Raw genomic sequence first — 22,471 nt, forward strand, 5'->3', positions numbered from 1 at the left:
GTGAGAAAGGAAAGAAGGATAGAGGGGGCAGGGGTTTGGTTAAGAGATAAATGTGGTATTTTCCCGAAATTAATAGGATATTAACCGGCGGTCAGCTAGGAGTGATCATGTAGGGTGGCGTTACATTAATTCCACGTCAACTTAGCATTCGTATTGTACACTAGATGTCCGAGGAAGAGGTGGAGAGACCTGACTGATATTTAGGCCCTTGATAAGTAGGCACCCTACAAAGGAGAGGCCCGGCAGTGATTTCTGTGATGGAGGTAATATGTGAAGAGGGTGATTAATTTGGTTATTCCGGATTGAGCACCTCTAGACACTCATAGGTCTAATTACCGCTATGGGTTTACGCATATATTCCAGCAGGTAGATTGTAAAGACCTTTTAATTGGACACACGCCGCCCCGTTAGGAGGGGTATATATGTGACTAGGGACTGGAAGATTCTAGTTAAATAGAGCTCATGGTAGCTGCACTAGCTAGGGGAAACAACTGCCTCTACGGCTATTGTGAATCATACCCACAAGGATGGAAAAGCCTAGACTTCAGTGAAAACACACACGCTTCATTTCAGTACTCCAAGCTTTCTTATTGCAGGCTCTCCGTCTTAGCCAATCTCAAAATCTCGTCCCGCTTTCACCGCTCGCTCCTCTTCGTATTCCCAACAACGGCACAGACAATGGTGAGGATATGCCACACTCCTTGTTTCGAGTAGCACTGAAGGACCCAACTAAACTATAATAAGTCCGGAGAAGCTGTGGCAGCCGCGGCGAAGAAGACGAAGAAGGAGCGGGAGTATTTGTGGTCCTGTGTAAGCCCCCTTTCGCGTGTAAACCAGCAAAATCTTTGAATTAAGTTCTAATAATACTTGTATAGTGTTATTGCAAAATTGGGCCGTATTTAGCCAGCACGACATCTGCCTGCGTTGGACCATCATGCGTGGGTCACCTGAGGTGTTCCTATTGCCCGTTTCAACTCTGTCCAAAAAAGGCGTAACGTGGTTCCCGGCCATGCGACGCACTTTTCCACAACCAAGTAACAAAACATTTCAACTACTTTGGGTGGGAAACGGATGACTGTATTGCTTGCAGGAAGGAAGTCTAGCTATCTAGGCTACGGCGGAATATATATGTGAAGGTGATGGTCTGGAATACAGGTGCCGTGGTCGGGACTGCCGAATTCTGCGGGATCCACTGAGGCTAGCTAATCATATTCCGCGCTCGGACCACAATCTTGTACCTCAACCGACAAGCCTAGGTACTGACCACTTCACTGAGAAGGTCGCCAGGTCTTGATCTGTTTGCATATTTTCAACTTTCTCTTTCCTTCTCCATCTTGATTCCGGGCATTACTTCAGCCAATAGGACACTTATCACGGACCTGGCTCACAGACAGGTGGGGGATTACGTCATTGAGTTTAGTCCTGATTAGGCATAGACTCCCAAATCCCATTTCCCCACTCAGGCCCTCACCCGGGACTTGACCTTTTCTTTTTTTCCCTCCAAAGCAAGCAAACACCTCAAGCCCTCAAAACGCCCATTCCGAGAACAGGGGCCATCCTTAAAACACTAAGCAAGTCCTCAACGGCCCCCGCCCCCTTTCTGCTCAGGCTCATGCCCAGCCAGCGCGCGGGCCAATGCAAGCAAAATAAAGCAACTTGCAAGCAAGTTCAATCTAAGCAATTCAAGTATGCCTAGAAAAGCCACAATTCAATCCAATTTAAAGCCGTAGACTACTTGAAATACTACTTTAACAATGTGACGGCGAGTCTGCCGCTGTTTTTGGTGGGTTCTGCCGCCTATTGCGGCGGTCTACTCGCCAAAAATTCAGCATCGCCCCACCCCAAGCTGCCCCACTACACCACACGGCCAGGGCCCAAGCCACGCGCATTCAGGCACGTCAGGTACCACACATGTACCGCAGGTACCGAGCCTTTGTGCCCCGCGAACCGCCTCCAAATAGCGAGGGTCCAAAACTGGTTCCCAGATTTCTGTTTCCTGCTCACCACCTTGCTGGATGCTGGAGAGCCACCAAAAATGGCTCCCAACCCAATGTTTAAGAGGCCGCGCCTGCGGCTCACCAGCGATGCATTCCCTTCGTGGAAAGGATTGCGAGTCTATCGCCTACCAGCCTATCCTGCTCCGGCGACCGACATTGTCTCCCTTCTCTACCCTCCTACGCTCAACTTACCGACTGTATCGGTCGTCATCGCAGGAACATGGCGCGTCACCGCCGCAGACCTGACGACGATTACTCGGACGTTTCGAACTCGGACTCTCCAGACAACGTGTCCTTGTCTCACGAGGATGAGGGGTTGATGTCGAGGTCGACGATGGCGGCTATGAGACCAGCCCGACAGACATTGACGACGAAGAAAGCAACGATACTGGTGACTTTGACGACGATTATGACGACTTTGACATAGAAGATCAGGTGCAGCTCTTCGACGGAAATCTGTATCCTCGAGAGTACTACCTCAAACAACTAAAAGAGTTCAACGAGGCCGCGTTCGATGATGAAGATTATAGTGAGGGGAGTACCATACTTCTCGATGGAATAGAAGAGCTGTGGAATAAGTAGGTGACCTGAACGGCCGTGCTTTGACTGCTTGATTTATGCTGATAATCTATAACGTAGGTATTACGCGTGGTTCGAGTACGACCCGCAGGAATCCTTTGAGTCCGTCTCTCTCGGGTCCCTCTATAACTTCTTCGACTGGCTGCTGGGCCAGAAGGCTGGTAAGAATGGTAGAAAGAAGCGGGGAACGAAGAAGAGCAGCTCACTCGGGACGTACTGGAAGGTGTATTGGCTTGTCTACGAGAAGCCCACCGGCGCGAAACTCGATGCGAAACTGAATCAGAAAATGCACAGGGTAGGGTCTTCTCCAGCCCGCGACCGAGGCACTGGGCTAGGCTAACGTTGTACAGGTGCTCAAAAAGCTCGCCAAAAAGCATGGGTTGAGCGACTAGAAGCGCGAGAACAGGTGTACAATAGTCGACGACCTTAAGTAACAAGCCGAGACGACGCTGGGTACGACGGAGAAGTTCTTTTCCCTAGGAGAGCTCCGAATTCTCTGCGTCCTATTCCTCCTACTGCTCGCTCTTACCGGCGCTCGCCCTGCTTCAGTGCTCAAACTCCGCTACCAAGACATCCGAGTTGTACTGTCCCGAGACCCAGACGGTAGTCCGTACAAAGTCCTAATCAGGTTCACGCTGGAGTTTACTAAGACTCATCTCGGTACTAAAGATACGTACGTGCCTAGGCCTAGCCGGGGTGTCCGGGGTAGCTGGCGCTTTATAGTTCTACGTATGCTGACGCCATGTTAGGAAGACCGTAACCCTCCTGAAGCGGTAAAACCGAGAAGGAAGCAAGAAAGTGTAAAAGGTGATACTTTTTTTAAGGCTAGGTAGGCGCGGCGGATTTCCCTAAGGTAGGAAATCCCCAGACCCCGCTATGTCACGTGCTAGCGCCGAACGCTATTAGTGGGGCTCCCACCAGCGCTTCACGTAATGAAGTTATTTACACTGTCAGAAACACTGCACACTGGATCTTGTGGAATTGATGGGGTTGCAATTGCTTGATTGTATTGCCCTCTTTCTAGGCTCTCTGGCTCTGCCAGAGAGCATTTCTTATAGCCATGGCCAGGTGGCGAGGTTATTGCGCGTCTGTGGCTAATAGTGACAAATTCATGATTCTAGCACCTTCTAGAATCTCCCTTCTTTCTGATAGTGACAAATCCATGATTCCAGCACCTTCTAGAACCCCCCCTTTTTTCTGACATACACTTTTCGTGCATCACCTCCCTAAAGTCTTGTTCGACGACTCGCTTATACTCAGCCCCCACGTCTTCCTCGAAGGTGTCCTCTTTAAGCACCGGGCATTCGAGGCACCGAGTCTGACCTGCCCTAATATAATAAGCAGGCTCGACATCCACCTGGGCGAGTAGGAGTTACCTTTGCCGCTTAAAGTAAGTATGGGTGATATTTATATCTTCCGTCGAGCCGTCAAGACGCTAGTCAGATACAAGACGTCCCCAGCCGAGCCTATTAGTCCTGCAATAATTGCTGGATGGGTTAGGAGAGTTGGCGAGCTCACGGGGTTCGAGGTCCCGACGATCCCATGATATAATGCTGCTAATGTGTTTGACAGAAGTAGTATGTTTTCTGATTATAAAAAGATATCCTTACTAATAACTAGATAGGTAATATGAGCGGCGTAACTAGAAATCTCATACTAGATCACGCGAACTCGAATCAGTTCCAGAGGCACTACCTAGGGCGCCAACTTGCGGTCGACTCGTACGCACTCATCCGCGGGCTAGAACCGCAGAATGCCCTAGTATTAAGAAGCTAGCCTGCAAGGTCAAGGAGTTACGCCAACAGGCAAAAACCTCACGTAAAGCCATGCAGAAATACAAAAAGGCGTATGACAAGCTCCGGAGCGCTAAGCAAACGTAGAGAAGGGCCCTCAAGGACAAGATCAGAGAATAGTGGACCAACAAACAGGCAGTGATCGACATTGAGAACCAGCTTGCGGGCCTTGGCTTCGTTGAGGAACCGGCTATCCGGAAGTCTAGCCGTCCGAGACGCCCAGCCCAGAAACGGCTAATGGACGCACTCACGGCTCCGGTCGAAAGCACAGTCGAGGGCCAGCACCGGCGAATAGATGTTGCCATCTATGCCGTGATGGCCTATTACGTCGTAGTGGAAGGACCGGCTGTACGGCGTACTAACACTTCCGGGGCGGGGACGATGTAGCGGTCTTCCGTCAAGGATGAGCCTCGAGAAGACAGTTGTTATGCAGAAGACGGTCGTTATACAGAAGACGGTCGTTATGCAGAAGACGGTCGTCGTGCGGCTGTGTTGTCTGTCTTCATAGCAAGTAAGGAGGAGAGGCCGAGGAGATACTTCCTTTGCGTAGGCCTAGCGCTCCGCTTGGAACCAGATGACCCTTGCATCGAAGAACTCAAGTACGAATTTTACAGTGCCGGCGACTTAAGTAAGCACTTCTAACGGAAGCACCTGAAAAACATCCGAAAGGGGGACGGTATAGAGTGCGGAGCTTGCTACATACTACTAGACCACAAGATACATCTCCAACGCCATGCCCTTCAGATCCATAGCACGGTATCCTAATATCATCTATCTACCAAGAGTGGCTTGCACTATCAAGTGAACTGCCTTGCTCAGCTTGTATAAATCCCTACGAATCGAAAGGCCCTGTTTGCCTTTCAGCCGGCCGTCTACGCCGCTATGCTCTGCAGCCACCCAAGACACCGGCTTTGTCGGGAGCGGGAAGAGAGTAGTCAAGGCCTGGATGCCTGGAGCTTTAGAGTATATAAACCACCCCTCGCCCCTGTTCCCTTTCTCCTCCTCTTATCCCTTGACTTCTCACTCCTTGGAAGCGGCAGGAAGCCCGACGAACCACCATCTGACTAACGACCTCGACAATCAACTTTCGTGGCCGTCTCTACCTCCTACGTTCCTGAAGTTATTACGTAGAATACTATACGTCGCTGCCTTGGTGTAATGGCTATCACTCATGTGCGACCGGACGACCGTCTCCACCTATAAAGCATTGCGAGCCTATTTGGTGCGTTATCCAATGTAAGAGAAGGCAGGTACGCCTGATCAAGGTGGTCACAATAGGAGCAACAAGCAGGGCGAGCAATGACTGGTATTGGCGTAAGACTTCAACCTGGCCTGAGCTAAAGAGGTGTGCGAAGGCCATGGTCTATATACACGTGAAAGGGGTTACGAGTCATCCTTGCGTGGCCAGGGTGGTAGTGGCGATAGTGCGTGGCCCTGTTAGCGGTGGCGATAGTGGCGATGGTGGCGAGGGTGGCCCTGGTGGCGGTGGCCATGGTGGTTACGAGGGTGGTTTCCTTACATCCAAGATCATGACCGTTATAGGGGCTGGTATTAGCACAAAGGTAGGTATTCCTATAGTTATTCCCCGCTTCCCTTCTTGATCACCTCTTACTAGATTAGGACTTTCGGTCGAAAAATGGCTTCTATTCCCTCGGTTATTGTCGTCTTTTCTACTCGACGGTTCTTTCTGATCCGGAAAGGAAGCCTCTCTTCTATAATAGCATCACCAAGATACGCCAGGTCGTTAAGCGCGCCAGTCTAACGAGAACACATCGCTTTATCTTTAGTTTGCGTAATACTAGAAAGCTAGTTCAGGACTATGCCCAGAACATCGAATGCCTTGAAGAGAAGGTTGGTCTCTCTACCGATTTGCGGAAGGGTCCTGGAAGTCGACCCCGTTTCTGCAGGAAGTACCGGCCAACACATGTCCGAGGCCACCACCGAGTCGACCACGAGCCGCGTCTCCAAGAGAGAGGCGTTGAATGTATTCTCCTCTATGGATCTCTCTGCCGTTTGCGATGCTCCAACTGTTTTAGTCACCCCTGTACAAATCTGCGGGCTCTGGCAAGAAGCGTTAGAGGGCGTCTTAGTGGCTGCATGTATCCTTGCCTACCTCTCCGAACACGATAGGATATTTACTTACCTGTGCGTCACAAATTGTGGTTTGCGATCATTAGTTCAATTAGACGAGAACGAAGAGCAGAGAATAGGAGGGGGAGAAAACGAGCACCTAACTTGAAGTAAATCCAAATTGGACCACTTAAGAGTACCGCTCGTAACTTGACAAATTATATAAACATTTACATTATTTCCTTGACAATGAGACTCTACCTACCCTACCTTCCCATGTAAAAAATATCCACTGTTTACAGGCGGCCTTTCCTAAACTAGTCTAGAGCGTCCTCGTCTTAGCTATAATATATGAACATACAATATGTCTTTGACTTTTTTATTATCTCTACCCGGACACTCGGCTCTCACCGGCATGCGGTCTAATTGTGCCCCGTCAAGAATCAAATCTATCAGAAAGACAAGACATCTCTAATCTTCCTCATTACTCTTACCCAAACATCCCGGCATCCATCATAGAGAGAGCATGCAATCCAAATACACCGCAACCAGGTTCAATAAGTACTATTATAGAATCCAAAAACAGACATTAACTCGAAATCCTTCCACATTTCCTTTCCCATTGATACATTTGATAACACGACGACATGCAGTCCGAATAAAGCCGAGACCGGAAAATCCAGACTGAAAATACCAAGTCGGGGATCGCCTTGCTCCGCCGGATTATGAATGCCAACCCTTTTTTTGTTGCTTGGCTTTGAAGCTTAGCTTCATGTCTAGTGTTTCAGTCGCCTACCCTTATCATAACCACCTACCTGGTAGTCAAATACTTGGTTCTCATTGCTGACTTAATTTTTGATGACTTAATTTTCGATGGTTGCTATTATTTGTATTGTTATCAATTAAATATATTATATTTTAGCAACACACCAGAAATATATTAAGAAGTAATCAACAGCGCATCACTCTCAGCCGATGAACGAAAGACAGGAAGAAATTCGGAGTACAAGATTGTAGTCCGAGCGCGGGATCTGATTGGCCGGCCTCGGTTAGTCCATGCCGTCCAGAGAATGATTAACAGAGCTCGCCTCAACGCAAAATGTGTCGGCATCTACAGCTTGTTTCCCTCGGCAACGATGGCTGAATTCTCCAGGACCGGCTCGTCTCCGTGGCCATTGAGCGCCGTGTCTACCAAGACCTTTCCTACGGAATCGACGGTCACTGAAGGAGCCACCAGCCTCGAAATATGTCTCGGATGTTGTTGTGCTTCGCTAGGATGAAACCCGGCTTCAAAATCACGACTTCCAAAACGTCGGCATTCGCTTTGGCATGCGCCAGCAGTTCGGTCTCTACTTGGCCCTGTTCATCTGGTTAGCGACGAATGGTATTGAATTTTGACAATAACAGTGACGCATAGTCAAGGTAACAGGTACTTACGCGAATCCGCCGGTAGCTTTGCATGACCCAGAGAGATTTGGTCTGGTCACGCTCGGCCAGCCCGCCGCTCACGTAGATGAAGCGGAACTTCCTGCCACCTGGGCTCACGGCAGCCGGGGTGAAGGTTCGGGCAGCCGTCATGGTGAAGTCGAGACTGACTTTCTTAGCCAATGCAGCGTCGGATGTGGGATTCTGGCCCGGAGCCCTGGAGTGTGGAGAGAAACAAAGCAGTTAGCTGATGTAGTTTTTGACATACCATCATGCAATCGCGCCTGGCTGCTCGTAGCTGCTGATGATAATTCAAGATTGGTAACCTAGAAAAGAAGAGGCCGAGTGATTGAGAATTGAGAGCGATTGCGAACCTGTTGTACGCGATCGAAGTTGACAGCGCATTGAAATGTCTGCTCAATAGGTCTAAAAGTACAGAAAAGAACGCTTCCTTATACTCGTGGAGAGAGGGCAAGGGAGGCGTTGTAATCAGCCCGAAAGAGGGCATTCCGAATGAAATGAGGACATTCTGAGTCAAGAATGGAGGAAATAACAAAGAATGAAGGAAGCTCAGAAACATGTCAACCAGGCCTGTCCAATTCCATGAAAAGTGGGTCAATTCCAGACGACAGAACCAGATACACGCCTCGGCACCCTCAGCTGCTTTTAGGGCAGCGGGGCCGTAGGAGAGATGGTCATCGATGATTACATTGTTGACCTTGGGACTTAGTGGCAAGGGAAGAGGGCGGCGAGAGAAGGCGACGATGGACGTGACAGCAGCGTGCTGGGTCAACTGGCCCAGCACCTCTTGGCCGACAAATCCCGTCGCGCCGCCCAGGATGACCTTCATGGCGTGTTTGAGTATTGAGGATCTTGTTTGATGCAGCGCTGGATAACGAATTGCGTGGATCTAGCGAAGCTCCATTTACAAAGCGTGGCAAATTGTAAGTTCGGCCGAGTAACAGCGATATAGCCATTTTTGCCATTTTTGCCGTCACTGCTGCGGCATACGTCGGAAAGCAGCTTTGCTAAATCTTGGCTGAGTGGCGCGGATCCATGTCACACGGCATGAGAACGACAAATTATCCACGGTTTGGAAGCGTGATCATTCTGCAATACTTGTAGAGTTGAATTTGGGCCTGATACTTGAGTGCTGGTAACCCGACTAAAGTCAAAACAGGGTGCTGCCATTCACCGGAGCTAACGCAACGGGGAAACAAGAAGAGAGATCACCAATCCAATTTTTTATGTAGTCTAGCTACTCCAAGATGGTGAGAGCAAATGTTTGCCACCAGCCTTTGCGACCAATCATGCCGATGACAAACGAATAGCGTATTTAGGACCTGCCCATCTATTTGTCTCGCGGTACAAGGCAGAGACAGACACAACGAATTACAATGAAATTCCTGCAGCTGGCGGTCGGAGTTCTAAAATCCTCAACTCATACAGTATTCCAGCCAAACCCTCCACTAACGGGACTAATTAGCTGCTGTCAACCAAGAAGGCGGCTGTCAGCAAGCCGTCAGAAATTCGGATCGAGATAATGTAGTGACGGCTGCGGCAAGATCTCATCGTCATCGTCATCGACATCATCGTCATCATCGTCATCATCATCATCATCGTCCTCGTCCTCGTCCTCGTCATCTTCAGAGGGCATCCAGTGGGTGTACTCGTCCTCAAGGTCCGAGGTCCACACGGGGCAGATATTCTCGGGGCTGAAATGCGCATTGTAGAACAGGTGGATAGCGGCGACGACGATGTCCCAGAGCTCGGCCTGGTTCACGTTGTTGTACCACTCTCGCCAGTCCCAGATATCCGAGCCCCGGGAATGGCCGAACACGATGTTGCGGGCCGCATCGACGAGGTGGTGGATCTGCATGTTGCGGATCTCCTCCGAGCTCTGGTCCTCGGCCAGCAGCCTGATGGCCGCCTGCCAGTCGACCGGCGGGGGCCAGGCGCCGCCGTCGTAGTTGTCCTCGAGGTCCCGGACAAAGTCCTCCATGGTGTCGGCGACTTCAAGGCTCGTCATGAACTGCGTGAACAGCTCCCGCTCCGCGATCCCATGAGCGATTTCGTACACGCCGTTGCCGAACTGGTGTACTTCAGGTGTCTCGTCGCCGCCATGGCCGTTGATATCGTCGTAATACATTGGCGCAGTGGGTGTGGAATAAAAAGGTCGGTAATTAACGCCGCAGTTGAAACGTGATTTTGGTTTCCAGAGAGGAACAATAACCAGGGAGGGTGTGCTGCTTATGATATAGAGAAACAGGAAGGGCCAGAAACATAAGTGTTGTAAGATGTTAGCAAAAAATAACTTTAAGTTCCAAAATGACTTCAATAACAAAAGTAATAGCAAAGACAACAAACTATCCAGTCAATGTCTGCCGTCGTTCCTGTGCGAAGGTGGATCATCATTCGTGTGAGTCTTGGTAATGACAATAAAGTTTGGCTTTGTCCGCTTGCTCTCAACCAAAACCTGTCTTGGCGCTCAGTGGCGATATTCCAAGATGCGTCGCTCTACAGTCCATGAAAGACACGTCCCATGAGCTCGGAGATATGGGTATTTACAAGAGGTTTGTTGCGAGGTGAAAAATGAAAATAGTATCAAAATCATGCATCTGCTCTCTGTTTAAAATAACGTTGATAAATTCTCTCGATTTGACCAAAATGAATACACAACATACATTTCTCTGCCTCATTTGCTCGTCCTTCCTCATGACCAAAACAAACCCCGCTTGCACCTCGCATGCAGGAGAGAAGACTTTGGAGCCGCCCGCGAAGGATCCTTTCTGGCGGATGAATCCATGTTCTTTCTCTCAAGCAGACTAAGTTGGCTGCGCTGCGAAATGCAAGGGGAAAAAGAACCTGAGACTAGTTTTCAAGACATTCCCAAGCAGACCCAGCTCAGGGACTCATCTCATTGAATCAGGGCTGGGACAGGCGCAGATGACACGACATGACATCCATGACATGAACTGCTGACCCAACGGTCACACACAAATAAGGGTTTCAACTTTTGTGTAACAGAAAACACGAAGAACCGAGAAAGAAAAAAAGAACGAAAAGAAAAAGGTCTCACTGTGGGCTTGGCCTAAGCTAGTAGGGATCGTCACTTTTATATAAGTAACGTCAGAAACCTTGTTTCGAGCTTGGCCGATGACATTGGAGATGGTGTGTGGGTGGGCGTGTGTCCCACGGCCATTCACAGCATGCACAATCTGAGCTAATCAGGAAAGCGAAACGCGTTCGACCGTTTGTTCTTTTTGAGCACTGATCACAAAAGCACTGCAGCCAACTCACGGAGGGCGTAAGCACTCTGTTGTGTGTCCAGAGTCGCAGCGCTGTGGCACAGAGAGTGGCTCGGCCCAGGGCCTTGTGCGGTGCTGCAAACGAAAGGGTCACAGAGCGCGATCTCAATCCTGAATGAGATCTAAAACAAATCCTTTCCGCGTGCGCGCCGCCGCTGCCGCCTGCTGCGGCTGGAAGCCTGGAAAAAGCTGGCAGACCGGCCAGAGGCTTTGGCGGCGTCCCAACATCCCACCTCATCCTTCTGGAAGGATCCGGGGCAAATGCTTGTCTGCTGTCAAAAATGGAAGAAGTTCACGAAAAGAGACGAACCGACTACCAGGGAGCTTCTTTAGTGATTTCGCCTTTGATCCGCAATTTGCGTTGCTTTCTTGTTCTCGATAGCAAGCGAAGACATGGAACGAAGTTGCTATTGTCGGCTTGGTCTCAGCAAGACGGCCATCAGCTAAGTGTACCTGGTTATGCTTAGCAGGCGGTTAAGAAGCGGTTGGATCTTGAGGTTTCTCGAGTTGAGGATCCGAGTGCAACTATTTGCCTCGAGTTTTGTGCGGCGTCGAGCTAGGTGGTGGGTTTGTAATTTAGGTGGATTTTTGGCAGGGAGATTACCTACCCTCAGCTACCGCATTTGAGTCGCGGATAGCAGGCACCGAAACTCAACAACGTTTCGAGGCAAGTCACTCACTCTTGTGCAGTGGATAGAATAAGCACGGCATCTAGTTGTTCGACGGCTTTTGACTTATCTAACAATTAGCTTCCATTTAATAGAAAGAGATGAAACAGAAGCCGGAGAGTAGCAGGGCTGCTAGCGAAGCTCAAGGGGCGGCCGCAGACTCGGCGCTAGAGTGCTCGCTAGGTGGATTCCACGGCGCTTGTTGGGAAAGCTGAGGATCTGAGGGGCGCGAATGGCGCTAGGCGCTTATGGTGGGTGGTGCGGGGCCGTGGCAAATGCCTGGGCGCTTGGCCCTGGGGCCTGCTGTAGTGGCCTGACAAGCCAGAATGGCCGACTCACTGCAGTGGCGAACCTTGAAGGCAGCGCGATCACTGTGAGCACCAGGGCGGGAGCAAGCAAGTGAGCCCGGAGGAGCGGGAGCAGACCACCAATCAACCAGTAGTGCATTTGTCCTGGGGGCCCAACAAATCTGGCGGCCCGCGGGCCTCGACGAACCGTTCGCGTTGAGACGCAAGCCACCGCACTGGTGAGACTAGAAAACTTGGAAACGTTGGCGCGTGGGAAAGCCCACGCCGTGGCCAATGTTACACGTCTCTTTGCATTACACAGTACATTGACGGCGCCGAGCTGATGAGAGTGAGTCTGTGCGTGCTTATGCCGGTCGCAAAAAGAAAGGGAACCTGGGAAGCGACAACTCTTCTCAACCAGTAAAACACAGAAAGGCGATGAAGCTCGATCCCGAATTCCACCTGTCACATCCGGACGTTGGCGATCGGCGTTCGACATTGCGACTTCGGGGCCTAATGCGGGCGGTGCGCGGGGCGCTGGTTCTGCGGGGACGCGGTTGCAAGCCTTATTTGGCCAGCGGCAGGACGCCGTCGCCGTGGAGGTTGCATACAAGTTGCTGCAGTGTCCAGCGGGACAGAACGGGCGAGGCGGTCGAATCTGCACAAATTGTGAGGCTGAGAATGGACGGTGGGATTGGTGGTGGTGGGGAGTTAAGCGTTGCGCATGCATCAGCGTCCAGTGCCGGGCCAAACAGACACGAAAACCACTATTCGACGGAATAGCACTTCGTACTAGGACTACGGACATGACGGGAATATGATGGGCGGAAAAGTCCTTAGTGGTCACCTCAGTCAGCACCGCAGCCGACAGTTGATCTCTCTTACCCGTTCGGTTTGTTGGTTTGGCCCCTCGAGTCCACTGATTGACGCTTCTCCTATTTTACCCAATCGCTGGCAAGGCTGGCGCAGCTGGTTGCTGTCTACGTAGTGGGAGAAATGAGGTGAGGTGCAATGGGCTGCAGTAAAACGCGGTGATCTCTCGGCGGCCCGGCTAGCTCGGACTCCGGTACGACAGCACACCGACCTCGACCGATTTTAGGGGCCAGGGAGACTCGGACACAAATAATGGGTGTGTGGTTAGCGTGATGGTAGTGTACTCAGGTGCGGTGCTTGGAGTCTTGGACAGAAAGCTGATTGTCTTGGCCTATCCGCGATTCTATCCCTCGTCCTCATTTTGCAGCGATTCAAGACGAATCTCGGGAAGAATCAAGGCTAGGCAAGCCCAGAGGCGTAGGTAGTCATAGTCAGGATGTTGACCTGCCTAAGCTTGACTTGCGCGATTTGGAAGGCATTGCATCATCCCTCCCCACCCCCCTTCCCCCGAAAAAACCGGGCGGGGTTGGCCATCTGCGCAAAGATACTGTGTACGTCCGAGAAACACGAGAGCGGCCTGGAGTGCTAAGTGCCTGGAAGAGCCAGCCAGGCCTGGACGAGATGTCTCGGGACCTGCCATGACTAGTCGGGCGTGTATCGGACGGCTGGCCGTTCTGGTCGGATCTTGGCCACCGCAGGCCGTTGTTGGGAGTTCAGGTGCACCAACTTCGAAGTGGGGGGACAAGCTCCAGGGGAGCTCCCTCCAAGGGATGGGCAGGGCTGGAGACGGGACCCGTTCCACGGGCAGACACAGCGCCACTCAAGCGGTTCCACTGCCTACCTCAGAGAAACCTGCCACCCCAAGGTACGCAAGATTTCGACATACATGGACGCTCCGCGGAGGTGACTACCAGGTGGCTTATTCCATTCCATATCATAAGATATGTAGTATCTCGTAGATATACCGGTGGGGAAAAAATGTGCACAGTAACTTCTTGGCGGCGGGCGGTCGAGGCGCAAAACAGTCAGAAGCGTATTGCAACACGTTACTCGGCCTCGATACATCCCCCCAAGGGAACTGGGGAGTGATCGCGCCTCTAAGATTGGGCTTGCCCAGGCTTGTCCGTATCAGGGCGGTCTTGCTCGTTTGAGCAATGTCACTGACAAAGCGGATGACCAACGCCTTGCTTCGAGCGGCTGCAAAAAGCAGGCTGGGAGCGAGATGGGCGGTTGTATGTGTACAATACATACAGACTTCGTAGTCATGGATAGAATGCCGCCGTATGCAGGACAAGTCACGTCCAGCGCCTTCGATTGCCCCCAGTTCGGTTTTGGCCCCACCGCCTCCCACAGGCGGGGCCCACCTTAGATCTCCACACCAGCGCTCCCCACCAGCGCTCCCCACCAGCGCTCCCTACCAGCGCTCCCCGCTCTCCGCTTCCCGGCGCACCAACTGACAGACGGGCAGACAGCCAACCTCCCTCCCCCTCGCCTTTCTTGGCTCCAGCGGTGCCGACTTCCATGCCTCGAGCGTGCATGCTCCCCTGCCAGCGACTTCGAGTCTCCGAAAGAGCCACGCTTTTGTTAATAAATCACGGAAGGACTCTGAGCTGGTTAATTAGTGGAGTGCAGTACAGTGCAGTGCAGTGCTGGAGAGTCGACGGGGCCCGGCAGGCGCCAGGCGACGGGTGTCTTCCTGGCTGTCACGTTGCGACCAATCAAGGATGGAATCAGATACTCCCCTCTGCCGTCTGAGTGCGGCTCAGGTGCCTCATTGTCGGTGAGTGGATATCTCGGGTCCTGGGAGGGTGCATCTGCCTGGCGGGTTAAGTGATCATAACACACCCCTTCCGTCAGCTGAGGCGGGCAAGGCTCGTGGGCCTCTGGATTGCGCAAGCTGGCTGGCCTGCGAGCGAGAGCTGGCTATATCCGCTGAACTTCCTTCTCACGCCACCCAGGAGCCGAATACCTTGCCTTACCTTACCTTGCTTTGCTTTCCATACTTTGGGTTGGTGGGACGTTTCCGTCGCGTTGATCCAAAGTCTGTTGCGACGGCCTGTACGGTAATCACAGCTGTCTTTCCTGTCAATGAGTGGGTGCCCCTCCTTTCCATCCAGTCTTCCAGGTTGTTATCTGCCCAGCGCTCTGGGCCCTCAAGGTCCCTGCCCTCAAGGTCCCTGCTCCTTATCTCGGCCCATCCAGAGTCAGTGTCGATCGCTTCTAGAACGTCCATCCCGGCACTTCCCGCCACCACTGCAGCGCACTCTGCCCCGCCTAGTCGCCCACTTCTGAGCAAATAGGGGACTGGCCGCCCCTGGATCCTTTGTCTTTGCTCTCGTACCTGATCTTTGTAAAGGCACCGCCCTTTCAAAGGAAACTTGTTAACTTGCGCCCGGCCTCGAGCAGACCCCTTTTCACCGAGCCGATTGTCGACGTCACGCTTGCAACGGGTTAGATAGACCCTAGGTTATTTACCTACGGGCCTCTACAAAGCCTCTCTCGACGATCCCTCGACGAGCACGGAACCGCAAAGCCCGATCCTACGGTGCAGTTCGTCCTACCCTCCTCCCTCGACCCCATCCAACAGTTCGTCCTGCCCTCCTCCCTCAACCCCATCCAACAGTTGCCCACCATGCACGGCTATTCGTCCGAGTCCGAGACGGACGATGATTACACCTACCGCAAGCAAAAGGCGGCCGCAGCTGCTGCCCCGGCTACCAACGATGCAAACAAGAAGAAAAAAAAGCGCCGGGTGCCCCCCCAACAGTCGATCAACCGTATTTGGAAGCGTTTCAGCAACAAGAAGTTCAACAAGGCCTTGGCGGTTCTGCCCTTCGACCCCGTCCTCCCGCCCACCATCTCTGAGCGGTCAAACGAATTGTTGACTGCTGGCTATGAGCGTGCTGCGGAGGAATGCCGCCGCAAAGTCAAGAAGATTATACAAGAATGCCGGAGGGTGAACATGCGATACCGGGACCCTGGCTGGGATATTGTAAGTGATGCTATGTACCGCTCGCGCGCCCTCTGTGTGGCTCACATTGGGGAATGTAACCATCTACGTGATGGCTCATATGCATCTTCCCATGACGAGAAGTGCGCTGTTCCTTAACGTGTATTCCTCGTCCAATGTTGTGGCCGTCTGCACTGTTTCCAAAGATGGCTAACCTGCGTGTCTGATATTCTAGGACTGGGACCTTAAGATGGAAAAAGGTCATACCCTAAACAGCCTCGGCGCCACAAAGTTCGACATCTCCGGTTCTACCATCTTGAACCCAAGCTCTGTCGTCCCTAAGGCTGTTAAGCGTGTGCACGAAATCTACGAGAAGCCCACGTTCATGGCCAAACTCAGTGGCTCCGATGTCAAGCAAGGCAGTATCGGCGACTGCTGGTTGATGGCCAGTTTGTCTGGGCTTGCCAACGTTGAAGACGGCATTAAGCGCATATGCGTCGAGTATGATACCAGGATTGGCATCTACGGCTTCGTGTTTTATCGAGGTAGGCGTCCCAGCGGCTGTCGCAATTGGCCCAGATAAGAGCCGTTGTACTGACTACATCCAGACGGCGAGTGGATCTACTCCATCATCGACGACAAGCTGTTCCTAAAGTCTCCTGTCTGGGATTCGCCTAGCATGCAACGTGACCTCCTCCAGCAGATTGACCGCGAGGACGTGGAGCGCGTCTACCGCAAGACCTACCAGACTGGCTCCAAGGCGCTCTTCTTTGCGCAGTGCAAGGATCAGAATGAGACGTGGGTTCCGCTGATTGAGAAAGCATACGCGAAAGCCCACGGCGACTATGCGTCCCTCGCCGGAGGCTGGATCGGGGAGGGATTGGAAGATCTCTCGGGCGGTGTTACAACCGAGCTCCTGGCATCAGACATCCTTGACCTGGATGGGTTCTGGGACAACGAACTCAGCAGGGTCAACGACGAGTTTCTCTTCGGCTGCAGCACTGGCCTTCTGGATGGTGGCTATGGCGACCGAGACGGCATCTCCGAAGGCCACGCTTATGTCGTCATGGAAGCGCGGACTCTCAAGAACGGCACCCGCCTGCTCAAACTACGGTGAGTACGTCAGAGCAAGAGACCCAAGAAGTAACGCTAACTGTGCCGACAGAAATCCATGGGGTAAAGCTAAGAAGGGCATCTGGGAGGGTGCTTGGTCAGATGGCTCTAAGGAGTGGACCACCGAGGTGCAAGAAGAACTGGGTCACCAATTCGGGAGCGACAGCGTCTTCTGGATCTCGTACGAGGATCTCCTCAGCAAGTATCAGCATTTTGACCGGACCCGCCTATTCCGTGACCCGGACTGGCGGTGCTGCCAACGATGGATCGGTGTCGATGTGCCATGGAAGCCCCAGTACAACGAGAAGTTTCACATCAAGCTGACACGCGAGTCGCCATTGGTGTTGGTTTTGAGCCAGCTTGACAACCGGTACTTCAAGGGTCTACACGGCCAGTACTCATTCCGGCTGCACTTTCGAGTGCATGAGCAAGATCGGCCCAACCCCGAGGACTACATCGTCCGGAGCCACGGCAACTACCTGATGGATCGTTCGGTATCTATCGAACTTCCATCCATGCTTCCCGGCAACTACAGCGTTTTCATCAGCGTGGTTGGCGAACGCGACACCAACGTTTCCAGCATTGAGAGCGTGGTGAATCGCGAGTGTAAGAAGCGCGTCGAAAACGAGAAACTCGCCCAGGTCGGCTCTGCATATGATCTCGCCCATAGCAAAGCCGCCGCTCATATTGAGGCGGTCAAGAAGCTCCGCAAGCGTGCTGACCAGAAGAAAGCCAGCGATGCGCGTGTCCAGGAGCGCCGTAAGCTGTGGGAGAAGCGCCACCTTAACCGCGAGATCACCAAGAAACAGGGCCGCAAGAATAACCAGAAGCTGGAGGCCAAGCAAGCAGCTCGCGATGCGAGAAAGCGCAAAGAAGAAGATCTGAAGCCTAAGGATAAGGCAGTCCAGACCGAGGACCCTCCCAAGGACGAGAAGAAGCCCGAAGATGCACCCAGTGGCGACGATGTTACCAAAGTCGAAGAGAGCCCCAAATCCGAGGAGGGCCCTAAGCTCGAGACGGTCCCTAAAGTTGAGGATACTCTCAAGGCGGACGATATATCCAAGGGTGAGAACGTTTCCGAGGCCGGAGAGACCCCCAAGGCCGAGGACACGACCAAATCCGAGGCCACGACGGTCGATGAGAAGAAGCCAGAAGCCGAATCCGGCTCCAAGGTTGAACAGCAGCCCGAAGCCAAGGAAGAGAAGGCGGCAGATGCAACGGAGTCCAAGAAAGAGGACACTGCCGGGGCTGGAGTTAAAGGCGTAGAAAATGATGAGACGCCCGACAGTACTCCTGTTCCAACTCCAACCGAAAGCCCTGCCGAGACCCCTACCGCGGAGAAGACTGAGGATCAAATGACTGGAAAGTCACCAGGATCCTCTACCCCGTCTGAAGAGGTGAAATCTGAAGACGCAGCAGAGAAAGAGTCGGGAGAAAGCTCTGGAGCCAGTTCACACGACAAGACAGCTGCTCAGCCTTCCGACAACAAGCCTGAAGAAGCCAGCCCGGGGTCGTCGAAGGACGGCAAAGACGGTAGCTTGGACGATAAGTCCTCGGCCCACGAAGGTGTTCCTTCGGCAAGCAGCTCCGACTCTTCAGGTAGCCCGGAGCTCACGCCGAAGAGCGACACTACCGTAGCACCTGCCACGAATCAGAAAGACGAAGACAAGGTCCCTGTACCGCCTGTCGATGCGTCGACCGTGTCAGGCGCTCCGCCCCCGGCCGATTCAGCGCCTACCGCCGACAATACTGCCAACGCGCACTTGCCCACCTCTTCAGATTCGCAGCCTGCTCCAGCATCCAAGAAGGCGGCGAATATGTACGTCACTTCAGATGGCGAATCTAGCGCATCGCCCATCGAGGACTGGGAAGAGCTTTACAGCAGCGACGACATGACTCGGAAGCCGCGTATGGCTGCCTCTGCGGCGGCTGGCACTAACGTCATCAGCAAATACAAGGACGAGACAGATGACGATGACGAGGCCGACCCGTGGAACGCGATCTGCGTCGTTGGGTTGAGATTATACTCGAGGGACGAGGATCTAGAGCTCCGCATCGTAATGGAAGGTGGCGAGCTTGAGGAAGGCGGCATGGGTGAGAAGGGCGGTGTCGACCTTGACAACGCACAGGCCAACGCAGGCGGCGAGAGAGGACGCAAGAAAGACGACGAGGACGGCGCGTACGAGGGCGATAGCGAGGTCGACAAGAAGCTCAAAAATGAGAAGAAGCGGTCCGACAGCAAGGGCAATGCCGAGACAGACAAGGCGGCCGACGGCGTTGCTCCTTATCCCGTCATCGTTCAGAAAGGGAAAGGCGACGAGGACTACGAGAGCGCCGTCGAGTCCCAGAGAGACTAAGCAACGACTGAGGTGCTTAGTTGAGGTGACTCACGGCACAAAACGAACACTTTGAGTGAGCAGCATCGATTTCCACACACATGCGATGATGATGAGATGGGTCAAAACACACACTACACAATAGAAACGACCAAACGCCGGACGGATGGGTAAAGTGTATAGAACGACTTTTTGGGCACAGTGCGATGCATTACAAGCGAGACAGACAGGCATTGTGATTTGAGAGCTTGTCGAGACAAACAGACTCTAATGTCTGGTTGTCTTAACACGAAAGCCTCTTGGTATTTAATCGACTTGATATCAGAACGGAGGAAGGGCATGCTGATACGTTTACATATCCACTTACTTCGTATTTATTCTCATCTATATGGGGCTGCTGTAAACTGTTCTAATTAGTATACGAAGGAATATGCCACTTACACTTATTTACATTTCTTCAGCTAATAGTTTGTTCGCGGCTCACATAATTACTCTATCAAAATCGTATTTTCTGCATCCTATTGGTGGTTTAACTGCCCCAGAATCGGTCGATGACAGAGGCCTTCGCGTGCCAAAAGCGAGTTGTTATCTATTTCCCCTGTGGACCAGTTTAATCACCAAGCCACAGTCTCGCCGTTGTAAAGAATGAGCTTCCCGCCGTGCTCTGCCTTGGTCGTCGCCGAGAGCACCTTTAGCATTGTGTCGCACGACCTTCCAGCCCGATCACGAACGTAGCCTGTGTGAACTTAGCCTAGTGACCTCGTCGACGCCAAAGGCCTTAGCCGCATCCCCCAGGTTTGTGTGAACCCACCCAAGGCACAGCGAGAACGAGTGCAGCCAGTCATCTTCAAGGTGGATCTTGAGCGTGTACCAGGCCGAGGCCAGCTTGGACGGCCCGTAGGCTGCGTTGGAAAAGGGGAGGGGGGCGCTGTGCCGGTTTAACGTCTTGTGTTGGCGAAATGGGAAACAGGATGGTTGCTGAATCAGGCTATTCGGTACCTTGAGCTGCCGGTCGTGCCGCCCATGTTGGTCATCAGGATGGGCTCCCACTTGGACTTCTCGAGCAGCGGCCGCGTGCCCTCGCCCCGCGGCAGCGACGACAGCGCCCGCGACGAAGCGCCGTCCGGGTCCCGGTTCGCCGCGATCACGGCGTGGTCCGGCAGCGCTAGGTACCGCGCGAGCAGGCCCCGGCCGATGCTCTTTTGAACAATACACGAGAACAACGGTCAAGGCTTTCATCCCCGTATTTCTCTGCTCTCCAACACCATCTTTATGGAATGACATTTTCTATACGCTGTGGAAATGGCTGGTCAAGTCAAAGTGAGGACGGCCAAGTCCAGGGTTGAGCTTCGTGTCGACTTGGGCTTGAGGCATTATCTTGGCCTGGAGTGCTTGTCTGTGACGTGGATTGGTCTCACGGATAATGCTGTCTTGCTAATTGAAGTTTGTTGAGGGAGGCTGCAATAGCTATATGAGTAATGGAATGATGCATCGACCATCAAAGTTTCGATCAAAAGGCCCTTTCGCAGCAGCTTAAATACCAATATCCCCACCCTTCCTAACTCAACCATAAGACCAAGTTAAATACTTGGCGTGATAAATTGCACCGGCCCTTGTCCGTCTCCATAGATTCGCTTCTTGGTTCGGCGACGTTCGGTTCCTTGGAGATTCACACGCGTGAAAGCAAATCTCGCAACCCTACAGTTATCAGTCGCCGGCTGCTGGTCACCGGAAATCGACAATCACGCGACATGTAGATAGAAATTAAACCAGGGTGAGCGCTGCCGCGGTACCGATGAACGACGATGCAGCCTGCAGGTTATTGCATGTCGCCCTGCTCCACAAGAAGAAACCCAACCCACAACTCAAAATATGGGTTGGATAGACAGGGATCATAGTACTATAGCATGTTGTGCTGGTTGAAAGAGGGCAAGTTTTGTCTCTGATTGGCTTTGTTTGGCAAGGCATTGTCTGTTCTTGTCCGCTTCAATGACGCGGGAGGCTGGGAGACGGGATGGGAGAGGAGGGTCTGGGCAAACGTCATCGGGGGTGGCCGCCAACCTTGCACATGCCTTGGACAGCCCGACTTGGACCCTTTGTGCCTTCCAAACCAGGCCATTGGACGAGTGCGGAGAAGAGGCTCCGCTGAGAGATCTACCTAGCTGCAGCAAAGTAAAATTTTGGAAACGCAACCGTTCGTTCATCCCAGTCGATCTCTCCTGCCGCGCCGCTGGCCGACGCCCGGGTCGGTGACGTCATCGTCATGACAGCCACCCACCTCATCGCATCGCTTTGTCGCCTGTATAAGAAGACCACAAGAAAAGTCAATTCCCTCGCGGCCGATACAGAATATTACAAGCCACATACAAAAATACACACACACCACCAACGAATCTATTGCAGCATCTTGACAGACAGAGCCTGCAACTCAATCCTCCACCACAACCCCCGACCAACGAAAAAGACCATCAGGAAAAAAAATGGCTGTCACCACCGCCGTCTCGGACCTCGTCAAGTCATTCGCCGAGCTGCTCTCGTCGCTCGTGCACTCGGTCTACGCCATCGTGCACTCGCTCGTGGCCGGCTTCGTGCACCTCTTCGCGGGCTTCTTTGCCTTTATCAGCGAGATCCTGACGGGCGTGCTCGACCTGGTCGGCGGCCTCGGCCGCTTCATCGCCGGTGTGTCATTTTTTCTCTTCACTGCTGTCCCCTGTTCTCACATGCTAACCACCCTTTGCTGCTAATTACCAGGCAACATCGTCATCCTCGGCGTCCTCGGCGCCGCCGGCTACGCCTACGTCCACTACACGCAGCAGGGCCAGCAGCTCGGCCAGGCGGGGAAGAAGCAGATCCACGCCGCCGGGAAGAAGGCGAACTGAAGAGAGCACGCGGAATGTTTGTGATTTTCGGACATGGCGTGACTGACGACGGGATTGACGTCGGGATGGGATTGACGTCGGGACGGGATTGGCGTCGGGACGGGATTGACGTCGGGACGGGTTGACGTGTATGATGATTCTGTACGATACCAGGCGACGGGACGGGGTGGAGCATTGCATTCCTTTTCACTTT

The 22,471-nt window shown here is 52.8% G+C and overlaps 9 protein-coding genes across 9 annotated transcripts; 5 read left to right on the forward strand and 4 right to left on the reverse strand.

Annotated features, from left to right (window-relative positions):
- Positions 1 to 2,035: 2,035 nt before the first annotated feature.
- On the forward strand, positions 2,036 to 2,968 carry B0T26DRAFT_747161 (uncharacterized protein; the record flags this gene model as incomplete). The annotated part of the gene is made up of 4 exons (XM_060444804.1): positions 2,036 to 2,288; positions 2,359 to 2,575; positions 2,637 to 2,871; positions 2,927 to 2,968. The coding sequence occupies 4 exons, from the start codon at positions 2,036 to 2,038 to the stop codon at positions 2,966 to 2,968; spliced, it is 747 nt and encodes a 248-aa protein (XP_060299607.1).
- A 668-nt stretch (positions 2,969 to 3,636) lies between these two features.
- Positions 3,637 to 5,134, forward strand: B0T26DRAFT_671515 (uncharacterized protein; the record flags this gene model as incomplete). Its single annotated transcript, XM_060439338.1, has 8 exons — positions 3,637 to 3,652; positions 3,921 to 3,966; positions 4,149 to 4,153; positions 4,201 to 4,337; positions 4,505 to 4,717; positions 4,803 to 4,863; positions 4,920 to 4,997; positions 5,079 to 5,134. The coding sequence occupies 8 exons, from the start codon at positions 3,637 to 3,639 to the stop codon at positions 5,132 to 5,134; spliced, it is 612 nt and encodes a 203-aa protein (XP_060299608.1).
- A 494-nt stretch (positions 5,135 to 5,628) lies between these two features.
- Positions 5,629 to 6,806, forward strand: B0T26DRAFT_102167 (uncharacterized protein). The gene is made up of 2 exons (XM_060433238.1): positions 5,629 to 5,931; positions 5,990 to 6,806. Exons 1-2 carry the CDS (start codon positions 5,728 to 5,730, stop codon positions 6,497 to 6,499), a joined length of 714 nt encoding a protein of 237 aa, XP_060299609.1. The 5' UTR covers positions 5,629 to 5,727; the 3' UTR covers positions 6,500 to 6,806.
- Positions 6,807 to 7,657: 851 nt separating this feature from the next.
- B0T26DRAFT_747162 (uncharacterized protein) lies at positions 7,658 to 8,714 on the reverse strand (the record flags this gene model as incomplete). The annotated part of the gene is made up of 3 exons (XM_060444805.1): positions 7,658 to 7,798; positions 7,877 to 8,081; positions 8,500 to 8,714. The coding sequence occupies 3 exons, from the start codon at positions 8,712 to 8,714 to the stop codon at positions 7,658 to 7,660; spliced, it is 561 nt and encodes a 186-aa protein (XP_060299610.1).
- A 541-nt stretch (positions 8,715 to 9,255) lies between these two features.
- Positions 9,256 to 10,013, reverse strand: B0T26DRAFT_868202 (uncharacterized protein; the record flags this gene model as incomplete). The annotated part of the gene is made up of 1 exon (XM_060447856.1): positions 9,256 to 10,013. One exon carries the CDS (start codon positions 10,011 to 10,013, stop codon positions 9,387 to 9,389), a length of 627 nt encoding a protein of 208 aa, XP_060299611.1. The 3' UTR covers positions 9,256 to 9,386.
- A 1,735-nt stretch (positions 10,014 to 11,748) lies between these two features.
- On the reverse strand, positions 11,749 to 13,192 carry B0T26DRAFT_102357 (uncharacterized protein). Its single transcript, XM_060433239.1, has one exon. It carries the CDS (start codon positions 12,933 to 12,935, stop codon positions 12,087 to 12,089), a length of 849 nt encoding a protein of 282 aa, XP_060299612.1. The 5' UTR covers positions 12,936 to 13,192; the 3' UTR covers positions 11,749 to 12,086.
- Positions 13,193 to 15,632: 2,440 nt separating this feature from the next.
- On the forward strand, positions 15,633 to 19,420 carry B0T26DRAFT_671517 (uncharacterized protein; the record flags this gene model as incomplete). The annotated part of the gene is made up of 4 exons (XM_060439339.1): positions 15,633 to 15,992; positions 16,186 to 16,495; positions 16,559 to 17,063; positions 17,116 to 19,420. 4 exons carry the CDS (start codon positions 15,633 to 15,635, stop codon positions 19,418 to 19,420), a joined length of 3,480 nt encoding a protein of 1,159 aa, XP_060299613.1.
- A 593-nt stretch (positions 19,421 to 20,013) lies between these two features.
- On the reverse strand, positions 20,014 to 20,773 carry B0T26DRAFT_747165 (uncharacterized protein; the record flags this gene model as incomplete). Its single annotated transcript, XM_060444806.1, has 4 exons — positions 20,014 to 20,088; positions 20,159 to 20,327; positions 20,399 to 20,598; positions 20,693 to 20,773. The coding sequence occupies 4 exons, from the start codon at positions 20,771 to 20,773 to the stop codon at positions 20,014 to 20,016; spliced, it is 525 nt and encodes a 174-aa protein (XP_060299614.1).
- Positions 20,774 to 21,879: 1,106 nt separating this feature from the next.
- On the forward strand, positions 21,880 to 22,218 carry B0T26DRAFT_613013 (uncharacterized protein; the record flags this gene model as incomplete). The annotated part of the gene is made up of 2 exons (XM_060435927.1): positions 21,880 to 22,078; positions 22,151 to 22,218. Coding segments are annotated over 2 exons (267 nt in total), but the record flags the coding sequence as incomplete, so codon positions are not given.
- Positions 22,219 to 22,471: the final 253 nt, after the last annotated feature.

This window comes from Lasiosphaeria miniovina (genome assembly GCF_030549165.1).
Source record: "Lasiosphaeria miniovina strain SMH2392-1A chromosome Unknown B0T26scaffold_2, whole genome shotgun sequence".
Lineage (NCBI taxonomy): Eukaryota > Fungi > Ascomycota > Sordariomycetes > Sordariales > Lasiosphaeriaceae > Lasiosphaeria > Lasiosphaeria miniovina.

Excerpts from the sequence above, each read along its gene's own strand:
- B0T26DRAFT_102167 (XM_060433238.1), top strand. The coding sequence starts at position 5,728 with ATGGTCTATATACACGTGAAAGGGGTTACGAGTCATCCTTGCGTGGCC. Across the intron at positions 5,932-5,989 it reads GGGCTGGTATTAGCACAAAG|GACTTTCGGTCGAAAAATGG; the intron begins GTAGGTATTCCT and ends TTACTAGATTAG.
- B0T26DRAFT_102357 (XM_060433239.1), bottom strand. The coding sequence starts at position 12,935 with ATGTCCGTAGTCCTAGTACGAAGTGCTATTCCGTCGAATAGTGGTTTT.